Raw genomic sequence first — 20,493 nt, forward strand, 5'->3', positions numbered from 1 at the left:
ACAAGAAATAAACAAAGCTTTGTAAACAAAAAATATTTTTGTTTACATTTCTCCTTCCCTATTTCCAGGCTGTCGAAATTGAAACACATGATTTTGTTTTTTTCTCTCTATCTCATTAAATTGATAAAAGTATTTTTCTCCCTCATACCCATGTATTTTATTCCTTCATTCTACCTTTCAAAGCTGGAAAGGGAAAGATTGTTTTTTTTGAGTTTGGAACCTTATAACTTTTTAACGGAAAAATTAATTAAAATTATTTTTAGTTGAAAAAATGAATAACTTCGAAACGGGGCACTTTATCAAAAAAATTAATAAGAGCTTTTTTGTAGAGCGTTCAATTTTATATAAGAAAATGATTAAATCGCGCCTTTTTGATGAACTGTTAAAAAATTATAAAATTCCAAACTCAAAAACACAATCTTTCCCATGTAAATCATATGGGAAATAGAAATTTGCGATGCGGCGGTACTTAATGTTAATATTAAGGGCTGAAACTTTTACAGTATTTTTTTCGTCATTTCCAACAATATTTTCGGTATAACTTTGAACAAAAAGAAATTTTTTTGAATCAGTCTAATATACACTTAGTATATTGTTTTTTACGTATTACACCTTAATTTGGGATTGTTTTCGAAACCGAAATCCCAAAAAATTTTCGGGATTTTGGGTTTTCGGGATTTTGGGTTTTCGTTCCCAATCCATAAATTTTATGTGAACGGATATCAATTGTAAAATGATATAATGTGTTTATGTCTAAATCAGGTTTTATAAAAATTTGTTTTTCAATTGTTTTTTCTAATACAAAAAAAGTGGTTATTGAATATATCAATGCAAATAAAAGAATAATTTTAAGGTTTCTATATTTTTTTTAATAGTTTTTTTTTTTTTTTGCTTTCTTACACCTTTGGAGTCAAATTACACAGTACTAATTATAGTTTTTATTATATTTTAAACCTGATTTACACATAAACACATATAAGGTCTGTTCGTTGTTTTTCCGCTCCAGGTCACTCTGAGTCATGTCAATCAACTGTCATAAAAATCAGAGTTTCTCGGGTTTTATTTTACACCGAACACCTCAGAGCTCTAGTTTCATCAGCTGATTTCTGTTTTGACATTTTTTACTTTATTTAGTTTCTTATTTCATGAATTTCGTAAAAAATTTACCACACAAATGTTGTATCCACAAACGACAAATCACTTTTCGCAATCCAAACTATTTTTTTTTTCTTAAATGACAAAAGCTGATTTGATTTTGATAACTCTGAATCCCGCGCTCTGACATACCCAGAGTTGTTCAGGGTGCGTTCAGAGCGAACATCGAACACAGAGGAAACAACTCTGGTTGAAAGAGGAGCTACAAAAAACGCTTGACAACGAATTCGGAGCGACCCAGAGTGCCCTAGAGCTCACAACGAAAAAACCTATTATTATCATTTTACAATCATAATATTGAAGCTATGATTACACGGTCAACGAAATCGGTCAACGCGTTGACTCTCTGACGTAAAAATGACGTCACAATCTGTCCCAATAGTGTCACGTCGTGTGATCGTCAACGAAAACTGCTGTCATTGCGTTGACGGGTACGATGACTCTCGCGTTGACACACATTTTTGGGTCATCGCATTGACTATTTTCGATGTCCGTGTAATCTCTCTGTCAATGCCCTTGGGACGCGTTGACAGGGTTTTAGGACTGGGTGTCATCGCAATGACCCTGTCCCAGCGTTGACGGGGCAAATTTTAATACCGTGTCATCGTTTCAGAATGACATTGTTTTTTGTATAGAAATGTGATGAAAGTTTAATTGGGAACATTTTTTGTAGGGCGATTTTTTGAATGATGTACCGTTTTAGAGGGAGGGGGTTCTCATTTCATCATTTCACCTTTTTGTTCTTTTTTTACAAAAAAAAAACTTTTCAGTATGGCCATGGCATCCATTTGGATGCAAAAAATATTTTTTTTACAAAAAACCAAAAACCATTTGTATATTCTAAGCAAAATTTTAAGACCATAACCATTAACATTGGGTGCCGCGTTCTTATGCTATAAGCGTTTGAAGGTGGCCATATTGATTTTTTTTCGATTTTTCGAATGACGAAACTTTTTTATTTTTTTTTCTAATTTTTCGACAAAACTTTAGTAATTTTACATTTATATTCGTTCAAAAATCCTATCAGAATTCATAATTCATTTAAGACTTTTATCTCAAAAGTGCACTGCGTATATCTCGAAATATTTACATTTGAATGCAACCATGTCAAACAAATTTTCGTTTAAATTTTCTATGAGAGCTTTTTTTCAAATCTCATTTTCTCCGCTTTTTTTGTTTACAAAATATTTTTGGAAAATTTAAATTTTTGCTTTGTGTCAAACCGTGTGATCAACAAAGTTTTGTGAGTTAACGCGTTGACACTGCTAAGTAAACGTCACGTTGACACACCTGAGGGTCAACGTAATTTAGGACAACATTGACGCAATAGTGTCAATCGTGTGATGGTCAATGTTTTATGCATTGACACTGTGAACGTTGACGGTGAGATGACAGGGAGAATATGAATTTTTTCTTGACGTCAGAGAGTCAACGCGTTGACCGATTTCGTTGACCGTGTAATCATAGCTTGATACCCGTTCATATTAAATTATTATTTGTAAAACGAACGTTTTTCGATGTCCTTATTGTTTTTTTCTTATGGAAAATATATCGAACGCAAAATCGAAAAAAAAATCCATATCACATATAGGGTTTCACTCTGGCCGTCAGGTGGCGTAAAAATAAAATATTAGAGACACAAAACTCTGCTATACAGGGTGGCCCACAGTCACCGCCCCAAATGAAAACCATGGATTCCTGAGGTCATTTTAAGTCGAAAAACTTAAGAGGTAATTTTCTCGTTTTCGTCCCGTTTTCGAGTTTTATAAATTAATTTATCAACAAGTCTAGCCACGTAAAAACAAAAAATAAAGAGGTTTCTTAGAAAAAAGTTTTGGTTTTTTTTGTTAATTTCTCGAAAATGACAAGATATTTTTGGATCCGGTTTTCTGTTTTTGTTTAAAAATAAATAAGAGCATCGAATTTAGTTAGAATTAGTATTTAATTACATAAAATTTTGAAAAAAAATAGTTTGAAATTTGTTTTTCCAATTTTTTTTTCAAAATTTTGATTTTGAAAATTAATTTTTCAAAAACTATGCCATAAAATTGTAATAGACGAGGCTTTTGGCTGTACAAAAAGGTATAGCACGTTATTGTAGGTGTAAGCGTTTTTTTAAATATTTTTTTTTAAATTAAGTCAATTTTTTCTTAAATCGCCCCTCCGCGTTTAACGAAGGGGAATAGACCCCCCCCCACATGATTTTTTCTTGTCTCAACTCAACTTACACGCTCTAGCTTTTTGGCACATTACTCTTGAATCACCCTGTATAGTGTATCTGTATATGTATGTACATAATAATATACAAAAATATATGTATAAACTAGCTGACCCGGCGGACTTCGTTCCGCCTTTCCAAGTATTTGTTTTCAAATTTTAGCCCTGTAATGTTTAAAACTTTTCCTAAACAAAAAAAAATCGGTTCCCTCGGTTGGGTTGATATGTGGAGCACAAATATTTTGGCTATTTAGGAAATTCAATTAGTAGGACTTTTTTTTGTAAATTTATTTGTGTCCTAGTGACAGATCAAACAAAATATTTTTTACTATTTTGAAATGATTTCATGTTTTAATTTTTTTTATTTTTATCCAATAAAGCTAGAACTGCATCGAAACACAAAGTTAAACAAAGTATAAAAAGTAAATTAAAGTACAAAATAACAAAAACAATTTTATTGATGTGACATTTTTAAAAATTTAAATTATTTGAAAAATTAGAAACTTTTTTGTACTTTTTTCACTTTGTGTTTCTATGTAGTTCAGGCTTCAAGGCTCTGGTTTATTAAATTTTGTTTTGTCCCAAATTATAGTTTGGTTTGACGTTTTGCAATTGTATATTGCAGTGTGTGTGAAAATGTATGTGCAAAAAGGAGCACAATTACTTTTCAACTCCTTCAAACTTTTTTCCATAAATATTTCAAAATAGCCTTCGAAAAATTCAGCACTTCAAAAATTGGGCTTTTAGAAAATACGAATTTTCCGAATTTTCAATTTATCTGACATTACGTTACGTCACACATTTTTTCACATTTTGGATATGATGTTATTGTCAAATTTCGAAATTTAATTAAGACCGCATGGGACAAACACCGAATTTAACTTTACTTTAATAAATAAATATTATTTATAATAACCGATAATGCACATTTAATTCGTTTTTCACACAAATAAATTCAATTTTGCTTACGAAATTCTGTAATTGAAAACAATCAGCTGTCATGTTGACAAAAAAAACTTTCCTAGATTTTTAGGTAAAATTTTCTTGCCTAGTTTTCCAGTTAGCTTTCCAATAAAATTACCTAAATTGAAAGGATTTTTTTTGACAGTTGACCAATCAGAGGCCGAGAAATTACCTAAATATTTAGTCCCTAACGTTTCTGAACCTGCCCAATTTCTTTTATTTACTTTTTCTATCAAAATGTAAAATGTATAAATAGAAGGCTAAACATCAAAACTTTTTTTTGATAATCATCTACGCCTCGTGGCTACAATCGAAATTTGTATACTTAGTAAGTTTAAATTTTATTTAGTTGGATTATTTTGAAATGAAAGTTCGAATCTTTTTATTTAATTAAACGACTTCATACACTTAAAAAATACGACTCTTTACAAAGGACCCCGCACATTTTGTATGGGAAGTGGCCCTGGGTGAAATTGTCTGAAATTTTAGTATGTTGTTCTCCTTAAACCCGTTATCGGTTTCAGCAACCCTAAAAACCTATGAATTCCACTAAAAAATAACGCAAAACACAATATAGAGAGTTACTATCATAATAAAAGGTTTGAGATAGTCATCGGAAAAAAACCGTTATCTTAAAAACTGTCAATTTTTCGACTTTCTGCCCATATTTTGATCAGGAGCTTCAAGAGAACAACATACTAAAATTTCAGACAATTTCACCGCGGGCCACTTCCCATACAAAATGTGCGTGGTCCTTTTAGTAATGTGTTCCTATGTTAAATTTTAAAAAAAGCTGATGAATTGGGCAAAATTGGTTTTGGTGTTTTTTTTGATATGATAACGTCCAGTAAATCGATGAAACCCGGCTGCATACACGACAAATATGACACATTCTCCCGTTTCATTACCCGTTACCAGTGTGCTTTAGATTATAATTTCATCTTAAAAGCCAAGTAACATGAAGTCAAGTCCAACTTAAGACAGTTGAATGATTTTAAACTCCAAATATTGAATTTGCTTATATCTTGACATCAGCGTCACCTTCCGGGTCCATTTATAAAAAAAAATTGTCTCGAATGAACCTTATCACACACACAAAAATTCACAAACATCTATACAGTCTTTCAAACTCCAAATATGGAATTTCACTATAACTTGACAACAGCGATACTTACTGGGTCCATATCACACACATAAAATTTTACAAAGACCTGTCAAGTCGTTCGTTTAAAATATGCAATTTTCTTAAGATTTGACAACAGAACAGCCTACGGAGTCCAATTATGAAACAAAACATGTGTCCAATGAACCTTATCACACACACAAAATTTCACAAGTCGATCGTTCAAAATATGCAATTTTCCTATAACTTAACAACAGCGCCACCTACTGGGTCCAATTATTAAACAAAATCTGTCTCGAATGAACCTTATAATTCACAAGCAATTTCACAAAAATCTGTCCATTCATTCCCAAACATGGAATTTGCCTATAACTTGACTACAGCGCAACCTACAGGGTCCAATAATAAGACAAAACCTGTCTGGGGCAAACCTTATCACACACACAAAATTTCACAAAAAATATGCAGTCATTCGACCCCAAATACGGATTTTGAATTAAACTTGAAAACAGCGCAACCTACCGGGCCCAATTATAACACAATACCTGTCTCAGATGGACCTTATTGCACACACAAAATTTCACAAAAATCTATTCAGTCTTTCTTACGGAATTTGCATATATGTACATAACTTGACAACAGCGCCACCTACCGGGTCCAATTATAACACAAAACCTGTCTCGGATAGACCTTATCGCACACACAAAATTTCACAAAAATCTGTTCAGTCATTCGACCCCAGATACGGAATTTGCATATAACTTGACAGCAGCGCCACCTACCGGGTCCAATTATAACTCAAAACCTGTGTCGGATAGACTATATCGCACACACAAAATTTCACAAAAATCTGTCCAGTCATTCGACCCCAAATACGAAATTTGCATATACATACATAACTTGACAACAGCGCCACCTACCGGGTCCAATTATAACACAAAACCTGTCTCGGATAGACCTTATCGCACACACAAAATTTCACAAAAATCTGTTCAGTCATTCAACCCCAAATACGGAATTGGCATATAAATTGACAACAGCGCCACCTACCGGGTCCAATTATAACACAAAACCTGTCTCGGATCGACCTTATCGCACACACAAAATTTCACAAAAATCTGTTCAGTCATTCGACCCCAAATACGGAATTTGCATACAACTTGACAATAGCGGCACCTACCGGGTCCAATTATAAAACAAAACCTGTCTCGGATGGACCTTATCACACTCACCAAATTTCAGAAAAATCTATCAAGTCGTTTAGAAGGAGTAGGGTCACAAACAAACGCACAGGAGAAATATATTTGTATAAATATTGTATCAATTCGTCATTACTACTAACCTGATTGGAGAGCGGCTGCAGTGCAACTTCATCTTCACTTTCAAGGAGATCCTTTGATATATTATTTTCAGCACCAACATTTCCAGCACATGATTCGGATCTTTGTCTACCCAAGTAATTATGTAGCGCCAATCCACTAATGCCTGTTGCGGTTGCAACTTGATTTGATGCAATCAATTTGTTAGTGTTAACATTTGTGGTCGTTGGTGGTATTGTTTTTGGTGCATTACTAACAGACAACTGTTCTAGATTTGCTGTGACTAAATTAGAATTGGAACTCGAATTGATTGGAGATGATTGTTGTCTTAGTAAAAAACCAGTTTGTGTTGTTGTATGTCCACCCAATTGTTGAGGTTGCTGCTGAAACTGTTGGTTTAAAGCAGTTGTGGTACTAGTCTCGAACTGAATTGGTGAGTGTGTTAAAGACAGTGGGGCTGCATGGCCAACAATTGTTTCTTCTGTTGTTCCTGACGCTGCTGTTGATAGCTGTCTTTGCAGTTCCTGACGTTGTTGAGGATTGTGATGAAGTTGATGGCTAATGTGTGAATTTTGTATACTTGAAACATGTTGAAATGACGCACAGTCAGAATCTCCCATGCCCCAATCCCCCAGGAAATATACCATTCCCTTCTGTCACAAAATTGAAAAAAACTCCTCTTTCTCCTTTAAAATAAGTAGTTCTTTTTACTTTGTTGGTAGAAATTTTATATGATTCTACACAACTTTAAGAGGTTATTACTTGTATTATTTTTTATTTCTTATGCGGTCCTTGCGTTGTCTAAAAACAAGAAAAAAAAATAAGAGAAATTATTAGTTTTAACAACAGCAAACATTTTATTATGTTAAAAGTTTGATTTTATACTATTTTCAAGAATTTTTTTTTGTTTTTTAATAGTAAATGGTAAATTTCAATCAAATCTTTTTCTCATAAATTATCGTGAGTACTTAATCATGCACTCAATAATCTTGCTGAAGGTGCTTCCATTCATGCAACCATTCAGCAGCAAATTTGCATTTCATGTAATAACTTGCTACCACTTGTTTCATAAGAAAATCGTCAATGAATTACTTGTTTATGCCCCTCTTTTCACAAACTGATTGACGGACGTATCTGTTTTGTTAACTAATATTTTACAGGAGAGCAGTTTAAAGTTTATTTTGTTTTTTTTTTGTATTTTTTGTTGAAACATTAAGCCATGTTACAGACAATTTTCAGAGAATCTATTGATGTAGAAATGTGCAATCAAGTTTATTTAACACATAAATGCACATATGTTTTCATATGTTCTTAAAATATTTTGATCCATCAGTTTATTTCTAATTCTTCATCTATCTATAAAATTATTATTTTGTGACAAAATTTCCTAACCATTAGGTGATGATCTAATTATTTACTTCTTGTAATTATTTGATAAAATATTAAAGTTTTTTTGGGATAAGAATGGTAGATAAATATTTTTGTATTATGATTTGTATTCTTTATCTAATTTCTAATTGTTTAGCTGTTTGTTGACTCGAATAATACACACATAGTTAGGTAGTCCCTAGAGTTAAGATTAATTTCTGTAGATACATCTATGACTCAGACTTGTAACTTGTTTAAAGTATAACAAACAAAAATAATATGCACGACTTTGTCGCATGAACGACGTGGCTCTTATGGTAAAAGAAAACTAAGAATGTTAAAGTTTTTTTATAGTTTTAATTTAATATTCTAAATAATTTTTTTTTGTAAGTGTGTAAAAAAAATATATTTTTTTGTACATAGGACATGTTAGTTTTAATCCAAATTTTTTTTTGTATACAAAATTTCGTTTTGATCGGCAAAATAGTTTACTGAAAATCAGAAATTAAGAACACGCTTCTATGACATGCACCGTTAATGATGGTTCAAGGCATATTTTTTTTATTTCAAAAGTAAGATCTCACTTGCTTGACAATAGATTTATTTTAAACAAAATCGTAAGAGCAGTTTCTGAAAAAAATGAGCCTTTCCATTTTGGTCATATGGCAGGTACCGTTAATTTTGGTTCAAAATACAAGCCTTCTCACATAACTACATTTTGACAAATCGCCTTATTTGTTTGCCCTGTAGATAGAGAAAGACAGAATTATCGCACCAACTTTTCTCGCATTCTCTATTATCGTAATGTCATGTCGAATTATTATCTCGAGTTCGATTTTTTTACGAATCCTAAACTGCCCTTACAAGTACAACGCAATTCGCAAGTAAGTAATAATACTTGAACTTCTTTCCATAAAAAAAAAAACTCTTCTCATAAAAAAATTAAATATTGTGAATGAAAGCGCCCAACAATTAACCGCCGAGTCCGAATGGCTAGGCAGAGCTGCGCTTTTCATAACAAAGATACTCTTGGTACCCCTGAAAAAAGGAAAATCTCTATACGAGGAAGCGTTCATGTCAATACCCTTTAGATTAAATACAGCAAGACCGACCAAACTGGTTCTAACATGTACAAAGAGTGAAATCCTGAGAACTCATTTCAAAAGCTTTCCAACTCAATTGCGAAGAGCAGACAGGTCCCAAAACTCACATGTGGAGTCTTAATGTGAAGCACTGGAGTAAGAGATTTGTGGTCCCATCACGAGATCACGAATTTTCCGTACATAAATATGTACGAATACGTTTGCTTCTATATTCATTAGGGTGGGTCAAACAAATCGAAATTCTTTTTTTTGATTTGGTACTCCGAAAAATCGATTGCTAGACACCTCTAGAATATACACACCAAATATGAGCTCTTTATATTAATGGGAAGGTCCTCCGCTTTTAAATTTTCCATTTTTGCATCAAGCTTCTACAAAAAAAATTATTTTTTTTATAAATCGACTTTTTTGCATATTTCTTTGCTTATTCTTGTAGGAAATTGAACGCTCTATAAAAAAGACTTCATACTCTTTTTTCGTTTATCTAACCGTTTAGTAGATATTTGAGGTCCAAAAATCGAGAAAATCTTTAAAAATTCGTTTTTTGTTCTTAATTTTGTAACAAATTGAAAAATTATAATAATCAAACGCGCATGACATATTCTTGTAGGAAACAGATTGTTCCTCAAGAAAGGTCTTAATAATTTTTTTCAATAATCTAACAATTCTAAAGATATTTGAGGTCAAAGTTAAAAAAAAATATGAAAACATTTTTTACTTTTCAAAATTTTCTAATTCACTGAAAATACAATATTTTCAAATTAGCAAGATGTTTTCTTGTAGGGACTTAAACGTTCTATAAAAAGTTCCTTGGCAGCAAATTAATTGCTTTAACCGTTAAGAAGACTTAAACGTTCTATAAAAAGTTCCTTGGCAGCAAATTAATTGCTTTAACCGTTAAGAAGATATTCGTATCCAAACCAATGCCCACTGATTTCAATAGTTTTCTTAAGACAAGTATGCATTGCGATTTGAATACGATTATCTTCTAAACGGTTAAAGCAATTAATTTGCTGCCAAGGAACTTTTTATAGAACGTTTAAGTCCCTACAAGAAAACATCTTGCTAATTTGAAAATATTGAATTTTCAGTGAATTAAAGTGATAACACAAGCACTGTTAATTGGTAATCATTGCGCTTTGAAACAGTATTCACTTAAAAGCTTGACTCATTTATCTATCAAGAATCACTAAAATTTGGCACCCCAATTATGTTAAATATATTTTTTTTCGATTTTTCTATTCAACAAAAAAAAGATGACCTAGCGTCAAAATCGAATAATTGCTTAGGATTTGGTTAGCTATGTTATAAATTTAAGAACTTTTTCTACGTCACACGGTGTTTAAAAAACAATAGGCTAGTTATTACAGAAATACAGGGTGTTCAAATTCAAAATTTAGAGTAAGAGAAAAAAAGAACTAAGTACCTAATTTGAAACATTAAAAATGAAAACTACCAAGGAATAAATAAATATTATATCGGATAAAGTGTGTTTCAGTAATACAAAAATTTAAATAATTTTAAGTTTTTTAACTTTCATAACGTTTATCGATATTTAAACAGGGTTTTCATGTTTGCATACCTAAGTTAATAATCAAGTGCTTTGATGGCATTTTTGGTCATTTAGATTAGATTAGATTTTATTAAATTTCAAAATTGAGTGATACATATTTTAGTTTTACAAATCTTAAATGACATGGCATAAGGCGTCTGCCAGATTGACAAAATTTAAAAAATATCATAAATAACTAATCATAGGTGCATATAAAGTTAATAAGTTTTAAATTACAAATTTATTGATTTTTTTTTTTAATATTAAAATTCTTCTCTTAAAATTTGGGTTCTATAGCGGAGTGCCGATTTGACGTATTTAAAGAGAGCATCCCAGTCGCTACCATTTAAAATAACCAGAACTTCTTCGACGGTATATATAGCTTTACCAAGGTATAGTTTTCTTATTTCAATAAGCATTGGGCAAACTCCAACAAAGTGAAGCACATATATCCTCTCTGGCGTTCATGTTACATAGGCTGCATTCGATTGGTAGGTCTGGGCGATGGGGTATGTAGTTTATTTGTAGTAGCTCTCCACGTGTTTGGAAAAGTGTAGATATTTTTTCAACTGCCACATTTTCATCTAAATTACTATTTGCACAAAGATTGTATTCAAGCTGGGAGTAATAGGATCTATACACAGAGGCCCGCGCTTCTTCAATAAATGATTCACGCAAATTTTCATCGAGAACTTGGACTATATTTTCATCGAGAACTTGGACTATATTGTATAACTCGGTTTTCATCTCTTCAATGCATGGAGGTCCTAGATGTAGTGGAAATTTTGTTCTGCTCGCTAGCTCGATCCACTTTTCAAAAAAGGAAGTTTTCTTATCCATGGCGAAATTCACAACTATTTTGGGAAGACGGGTATCCTTCATTTTAAGGACTTTCAGAATATAATCAAAGTGACGTTTCAATGTCACAATAAACATTGGAGGTAAACCTGTCTCAATGTGAAGCATATAGTTTGGAGTGCTCATTGGGAGGTGCAGAATTCGTTTGAGGAAGAAACGCAATAGCTGCTCGACGGCATCATGTTGCGCAACTCCCCATACCTGTGCTGCATACAACATCACTGCTCTTGCTGTTGCTTGAAAGATTTGATATTTTGCTGAAAGGTTTATATTTTTATTAAGCATACATGCTCTCCATGTTGAATTGATTGCTGTTTTAGCTTTTTTAAGTTTTTCTTCAAAATGGCTTTTCATGTTGTTTTGAGGTGTTATTATAAGTCCTAGGTACTTATAGCTATCCACAATTTCTACTGGTTCCCCTTCAAATTTCCATATGAAGCTTCCATGACGTTGTCGTTTCCCTCTACCGAAAATCATTATTTGTTATTTGGCACTGTAAGATTCCATAGTTTACAATAATCTTCAAGTTTCGTTATCATCATTTGAAGCTTTATTGGTGTATCTGATAAAAGGATAATATCGTCAGCATACATTAGTGTTTTAATTTTAAAACTACTTATTTCAATTCCACCATTTAAAGCTAGGACAATATCGTTTAGGAATAGAGCGAAAAGAAGTGTGCTGAAGGTGCATCCCTGTCGCAGACCAGTATTAGTTGGGAAGCTTTCTGATAACATCCCATTCCATCCCATATTTTTGCAGTACAATTTGTATATAATTTTTGAAGACTTTTCAACATTTTTGACGGTATTCCTAGAGTGGAAAGTTTATAGAACAATAGTTTTCTATCTATGCTATCGAATGCGGATTTAAAGTCAACAAAGTAGGCGTAAATATTTTTACCTTGTGAACGAAAGATATCAACTAGAGTACTGAGTGTAAAGATGTGGTCAACAGTTGAGTACCCTTCCCTAAAACCAGCCTGACACTCACTAAGTAACTCTTTTTTTTCCACCCAATTTGAGAGTCGCTTGAATAGAATACCTCTGAAAACCTTTCGTACAGTGTTAAGCAATGATGTTCCTCTATAATTTTCGACTATATTACGATCTCCTTTTTTGTAATTTGGAAGTATTACTGCTGATTCAAAACATGAAGGGGACAAATCATTTTCATACAGGTCGTTGAAAATATGTAGTAAGCATTTAGCGAATTCTTCCGTGCAGTACTTATAAAACTCGTGTGATATGAGATCTTCTCCTGGTGCTTTAGCTTCTTTTAGTTCGCATAATACTATTTTTAGCTCTGCTATTGTGAAAGGTTGATCCATGTTATGATCTACAATATGGTTGACACAGTAGTGAAATGGTGGCGCTGTACATTCGACATTAAAAAGTAATTGAAAAAAAGTTTTAAAATCGGATGCTGGAATATTTACACCAATTCTTAGCTTGGATCCATTAATGTATCGAATAGCTCTGCAGAACTCTTTTGTATTTCTAGTAGCTACAATTATCTGCACTTTTTCTTCGTAAAATTGCTTTTTCTTAGTGGTGCATACTACTTTGAAACAAGCATTTTCTTTTGCATATTCTTTCCTAAAAAAGGTAGTGTTATATTTTCTAAAAAGCTTTAAGTAAGCAAAAGTTCTGTTCCTGGCTCGGTGGCACTCCCAATCAAACCATTCTTGTTTAGCATGTAGTACTTGCGATTTTGCAGCAATTCTGGGTGCTATTTTAAAGATAATGTCTTGGAGACCCTCGATCGTTAGTTGTTCTTCCCTTTGTTTCAAAACCTCTAGCTCTGAGTTCAAGGTAGTTTGATAAGCACCTTTGCTGTTATTTTTCCATTTGAGTCTGGGATAAATAATCTCGGAGTCTGGTAAACCTTCATTACTACCATTGATTTTTATTGACACTGATATTGCCATATGATCCGAAAAGTTTTGTGTCAGGATAACAAAGTCGGAGACATCGTTAAGCCAATCCTCAGTTACGAAACAGTAATCTATTACCGTGCTAGAATTCCCTCTTATAAACGTAAACGCTCCCTGGCTATCAGACTTGGATCTACCGTTCATGATTGAGAGATTATAGGGTTCAGCAAGATCGAAAAGAAGTCTGCCTTTAATGTCCATTTTGGTGTCTTTAGATTTTCGAAGATGTGTGGTTTCTTGATGTTGTCTAGTTTGGTCATAAGTACCTTGTTCTAAGCCTATTCTCGCATTGAGGTGCCCTATCACCATAATTTTGTTCTTGTGGTTGTAGCACACAGTTTCACATATATCATTAAAGTCATCTTCCCAGTGGTTGCAATTTATATATGCTGGGATTATACAGTGATCGAATTTCTTGTCTGGTTTTAAAGTGAGCACGGTATATTTTTGTGATGTTTCGAAATTCACAAAATCTTTATAAAGCTTCCTAAATCCATAAATGCATCCTCCACTTGCCCGACCAAATTTTTTCGTTTTAATTGCTTCAATCCATTTTATCTCGTATTCAAATAGTTCGTAATTATCTTTTAACACAAACGTTTCAAATAAAAAAAATATATCAAATGTTTTAACAAAATTAAAGAAATTTGTAAATAATAGTTTGTTTTTCAATCCATGAACATTATAACTTAAAATATTCAAACATATACATAGCTTTATTAACAATAATATTAGGTGACTGACAGACGGCTGAATTCTAATTATTATTAACGTATGTTTTTGACGACCCTGGTAAACCAGATGCTAAGATGGTCATTTATAATTCGTGGCTTAGATAATGTGTTGCTTTCTGAAGATAGTATAAATTTGAAGGGTCCAGGGGTAAAACAGCACAAGTCCATTCCAACTCATTCCGAGAAAAACGCTTTTTAAAATTTTGTTCTCCATACAACTTAGTACTAAAGGCACGTCAGTTATCTGTTTTCTTAGCAAGGCTTAAATTTGTTTTCTAAAAGTAAGGATGCTATCAGACAGTACTCGGTAAATACTATAATACCTCATCATTAGTTTATTTTTGACAAAAAGTGGACATGTGCCGTTTTTCCCCTGGACGCTGGACCCTCATTTATATATGGCAACTATAAGAACACTTTGTCAAAGATTTGGTGAAATATGGGCTAGAATCGGTCGAAACTGTTGAAAATTGAAATTCACATACTTTTCCCGACTCATTGAGAATTTAAGACTACTGTAAATAATAAATTTTCTCATATTATAATAACACACCATCATAAGAAGAGAATTTGATGAGTCCTCCAAAAAATGCAAAAAACCCAATGTTTCCAGTTAACCTTTTATAGTTTCAGAACTCAGTTTATCAAAAAGTTGGCTAATTATGCATAAAAAATTAGTTTAATTTCATTTTAGTATGTAGTAGTTATAAATATTAGAAATTAATTTTTTAATAGGGTTTTTATTTTATTTTATTCTTAATGTGAAATCTTTTTTAATCAATAAATGTAAATGTAATGATTTATAAAGTTTTGTTATACATTATACAAATTATTAGGGATTATTTCAGAGTACAACTTTGTACTCACCCGGAACGTTTCGCCACAAATTACAAAATTGCACTCTGTAACGCGGTATAGTCCGAAATCATGTCTAATTAATAACAACCGCGAAAGTCTACAAAGCTACAAGTTTTGTTATTTTTTTTTTTTTTTTTTTTTTTCAAATGAGCAACTTCGTTGAATTACATTGATTTTGAACTTTTCTGATCGGGAACTACATATCTCAAGGTTGTCATGAAGAAATTTTTCAATACCAGCGAAAAGCTCGTATTTCAAAAAAATGCCTTTTATTCAAAATATTTTATTAAATGTATCAATATACACATTAAAATACAAAATATTTCTAAACCTTTTAACAGTAGAAATTTTAAATGGGCATATGTATGGGGTATGATCTTTAAAATCATACCACAGTGAATTATTTTTGTTTGTTTGTTTCGAATATTAATATTCCAAATAAATATAGTGTTACTTTAGTTGTGTTCAAATTAAAAACAAATACATAATAAACTAGTTATATAAAAAAAAATAAAACAAAAATAGAGCTATCCAATAAAAAAATATAAATGTAGATTCACATGTCGTCACTTGTTCATATCTCACTGCACCAAAACATTATTTTATTTAAACTGGCACATGCACTTTAGTTATTCACACTACAATACAAGACAGCTAAGCTTATGTACAATGAAAACACACACGAAAGACACAATCAAGTTAAACTCGTTTTCGTCAGACAAGTTAACAATACACAATTCCATTGCATTAGAGTGAACTGAAAATATCAGCTGTTGACTTTTGTTCATATCATCTAAAATTTGAATCAAGAAAACAAAAAGAAATCTACAACTCTAAAAAATCGAATTTAAACTTTTCCGCTTGTAATATCAGCTGAAGTTGTATATCGTACCTCAAAGCTTCCAATAAATATTTATTTATCTCTGCAATTATCTTGTTTATAAAAAAAATTTCAGATAAAATTTAACTTTTAACTGATTGTGTATGTATAATTTTGCAATACCTGTGCAGGAGTAATTTAAAAACATTTGCGTATATCAGGTGGTGGTCGTAGAAAGACTGATTGTTCCCTATGAGAGAAGAGCACGACGAATACTAGATAAGACAACCACAAGTATATAACAATTTAAAAAACATTCAAACTAATACACAGGTACATTTTAATACAATCTGTTATACACTGCCGGCCAATAGAATAGGTTCACCTTTTTAGCGGCATCTGTTGTGTTCTTTCGGAGAAATTTAACTAAATCTGTTTATCATGGACGGCGACGACCGACGGGTTAAATTATGCCTAATTAGATTTGGGAAGTGACGAACTGCTTTTGCGGTGACATCTTAGACATAACGTCGAAGTAATAGTCGATATTCCATATTTTGGTAAGTTTGGCCATGATTTTCCGTCGTCACGTATCTCTGCAAATTGGTGCAAACTCACTCTAGAAATGCCTTTTACGGAGTTTAGTGATTAATTCGGACCCCTTATTCACAGTCATAACAGTTTCACTGTGGATAAACGAGTAAAACCTCGCACTGTTGGAATTTCTAATTTTTTTTGTAATTCAAAAATTCAAATCCCAGTGAAACTAGGGCCCTATTTCATAAACATTGACAGGTGACAATTCACACTTATATTGACAGGTGACATATTTGTGCCCTTAATGATGAAAGTGGACTAAGTCACTCCTAAAAATGGCCTTAAATCTAGCCTTAAAATAATTATTATTTAAGGGGTAAAGTTTATTTGAAAGCGAAATTGCAGTTAATAAACTTCTTTTTTGCTCCTCTAGTGATTTCATAAAAGAAACATAATTAAATCGTTATAAGAAAATTATTATGAAAGTTTTTCTTTAAACAATGCAAAAAGTGACTTAGTCCACTTTCATAATTTGTCTTGACAATTTTGTCACTGTCAAACTATGACAAATTTGTAGTTTTTGTGTTTTCAGAAAGTTGTCGTGACAACTTAATCAATGTCACACTTTGACAAATTTGTCGTTTAGAATGCAACCGATCGGATAAAGGTACAGTACAAATACAACAAAACAACACTTTTCATTTTAACTTAATTTAAGTTCGAACCAGATCAAAAGCAGATGGCATGGTTCCTTTTTGTGGGATACTGTAAGTGTCCACCAACCTTTAAAAAAATATGTTCCGCTGTTGTTTTCCCGATACGAAATTTTTTAATGGTAATTCTATTACCAAAAGAAAAGTTCAAAATATTCTGTTTTATCTCAGTGTTTGTCCATCTTTGTGTTTCTCTTCCTGAAAGATTGAATGCATGTAAAGCTGTGCTGATATTTCAATCACATAGAGAGGATGGTTAACACCCTGCAGATATTCCAATTTCTATCGACTTATACAAAAAGGATTTGGAAACGACCAATCTTGTGACCAATTTTACCACCACATTCTCCAAGACGCCTCTGCAAATAGGCTTCCATCTTCGATGCCATCTTCGATGGTAAAAACCGCCTATCAAATTCATCAACTTTTAGCATTGAAAGGGATTTATTTTGGAAGTTAATTTTTAGCGATGTCATCAGTCATCATAAACTCCAAAAAAACAGGCAAGATTCCATTGCATACGTTAAATTTTTTTTTTGAGAAATATTTGGTTTGCATTGATTTTTTGAAGTTATACTTCTTTTGCGGCCGGCGGTGGGTCATGAAAATTTACCTTTTGACGTTTCACTTTTAGAGTTGGCAGTATTTTAGTATTTAAAAATGCATGAAAAAAAAAACACAACAAGTGGCAACTTGCATGTTTCATGTCGCAAGTTCCATGTGGCAAGTACCATGTGGCATGAAACATGGTGCAGGTGCATGTTGCATGTGGCAAGTAGCACGGGGCATGCGGCAAGTGGAAGTGTATGTGGCATGTCCCAAGTTTCATGTGCCAAGTTGCATGTGACAAGTTGCAAGTGGCAAGTTATATGTGACTAGTTGCATGTGCCAAGACATAAGATACATTGATTGATACAAAATTTTGTTGGCACAGAGGGGGCCTAACCTTATATTGACTAAGTTATAAAATATAAATAAATATTATACATGGATAAATGGAAGTCAGATTGCCTTGCGTTAAGGTAAAGGAGATCTAGCATCAAAAAATTTCGTAAGATCACCATAAGCTGCGAAATAAGAAAAAAATATTAGTGTTTCTATTGTTTGCACAAAAATTACACAACTATTTTTAATTCGAAAAAAATGGAAAAATAAAACTTCCATTTATTATAATTTACCCAAAAAACTGTTTAATTCCAAGTAGTAATGTCTAACAATCTTCATAGAAATACATATGAACTAGGAATTAAATTTGTTTATAATTGTCATATTTCGTATTGGAATAGACAACCCTTATATGAAAAAATAAAATTTCGGCACTGTAAAAATCCGTGTAGCTGAAGTGTTTTTTGTTCGCATTCGAGCGTATACAAAACTATTCTTAACACATATTGTTGAATATTGGGTGATTTGTAGATAAGTATACAAGTTCAAAACTGAAGGGGACGTCCTCACAAATACTCATATATATTGAGGGGAAAATACCTATAAAGAAACTAGCAGATTAACCTCCCACCTCAAGTGTCGGTGTATAAATCTATACCTTATAGTCGGAGAATAATATTAACGTAATAAGATAAACGTTTATGTCGTGTCGATAAAGTTTGTTTTTATCTATGTTTTGATTTTTTTCTACACATATTTGCGTAGTTGTCCACCAATGCAAAAATTCGGTTTATATTTTTCATACAACGATTGACTAGGTGATTTTTATTTCTTTTATTTTTATTTTCATCTTCTTAATATTAAAAAAAGTAAAATTTAATTATTTGTAGTACCTACAGTGTAGGTCCTACACATTATGTTTGTATATAAAAAAAAGTAATGAAGTCAGTGGTAAGAAGGAATAACAACATAAGTCAGTTTATGTCGAAAATGAGTTTGTTTTTACAAATTATGATGCACAATACGCTATTCTGCCTGTCATGTTTAACGTATTTTTATCTTAAGAGATTTGTGAATTATAGGCAAAGGAAAAGTGACACATGTATTAGGGTGTGTCAAAATGCAAAAGTATGGAATTTTCAAATGTAAAAGCTTTTAAAAGTTGCATTGCTTATCAAAATTAAATCCTGCGTTTACAATTTTCATTTTAATTAATATCTTTGGCTCGCTCAAAATACATATATCGAAATAATCGAAGAAATTTGGATATTTAGAGGTTTTTGAAACATATGTTTTTTACTTGCGATATAGGTACTATAGGGCAAGTTTAGGATTCGTAAAAAAATCGAACTCGAGACATGACATTACGATGATGGAGAATGCCAAAAAAGTGGGTCCGGCAATTCTGTCTGTCTGTCTGTCTGTAAGAACCTCGAGCTACAGCCTAAACTACTGAAGCGATTTTCTTCAAACTTGGTAGTTAACAGTTTTGGGTGATTCCCTAGAGGATAAATTGAATTTTTTTTAGGACCAAAACTAACGGTACCTGTCATATAACGGAAACAGAAAAGTTGATTTATTTCAAAAACGGCTCTAACGATTTTGATTAAAATTTTTATGCTTACTGTTATTGATAAGAGCCGCCTTTGATAATAGTCTATTGAATAGACCCTTTTGAGTGGAACAAATTCGTTCAAGAGGTTTTATTGCTGAATCTGATACCTTGCCATAAAAGTATGTCTGAGCCAAAAGTGCTACTAAATCCGTTGGTGCATTTCTGAGAAAACGGCAACACTGGTCGGTTTTTAGTTTTTTTGATATAACTCGAGAACCAAGCCTAATGTTAAGATGGTACAAAGGCACTTTTCATAGAAAATTAAATTATCTACAAAAATAAATTGGTAAAAAAATGTTTAAAATAAGTTTTGACTAAAATTCTAACCTAAAATCAATGAAAAAAAAGTTAAAAAAACGAGTTTTTTTTTTTTTTTTACTAAAACACTTGGCATTTGGTTCCTGAACCAGACACGTCCAAACTATATTCTAATAAAATAAAGTAGAGGTTAAGACCTTTGATAATATGTATCGTTTTATTTTTTTTGTGCAAAAATGGCACAAATATACTCTTTCAAAAATTTGTATTTTTTCTTAATTTTCGACTTTTTTGTTTCAAAGTAAGATTTTAAAATGCAGCAAAAGGGTATTAAACGGTCAGTTTAGAAATTTTAAATTAAACTAACCTCAAGGCATTGATTAAATACAATCTATCAAAGGCAAGAACATTTTTTAAATTGGATCCTTATGCCTTTGTTTGCAATTGTGTGCATGTGCATTTTAGTCAATATGCAGTGA

General features: G+C 32.2%; 1 protein-coding gene across 5 annotated transcripts in view; it reads right to left on the bottom strand.

Annotated features, from left to right (window-relative positions):
- LOC129906871 (uncharacterized) overlaps window positions 1-20,493 on the bottom strand; it is a 59,708-nt gene that overhangs the window by 18,357 nt on the left and 20,858 nt on the right. For 4 of the 5 annotated variants that reach the window (XM_055982829.1, XM_055982827.1, XM_055982828.1 and 1 more), the window contains one exon: window positions 6,801-7,578. In XM_055982829.1, coding sequence (XP_055838804.1) covers window positions 6,801-7,424 — 624 coding nt within the window. In that variant the 5' untranslated portion in view covers window positions 7,425-7,578. Of the gene's footprint in view, window positions 1-6,800; window positions 7,579-16,189; window positions 16,926-20,493 lie in introns of those variants that run through there. The other variant, XM_055982830.1, reaches the window with a different exon arrangement.

The sequence above is a fragment of the Episyrphus balteatus genome, chromosome 1 (assembly GCF_945859705.1).
Source record: "Episyrphus balteatus chromosome 1, idEpiBalt1.1, whole genome shotgun sequence".
Taxonomy (NCBI): domain Eukaryota; kingdom Metazoa; phylum Arthropoda; class Insecta; order Diptera; family Syrphidae; genus Episyrphus; species Episyrphus balteatus.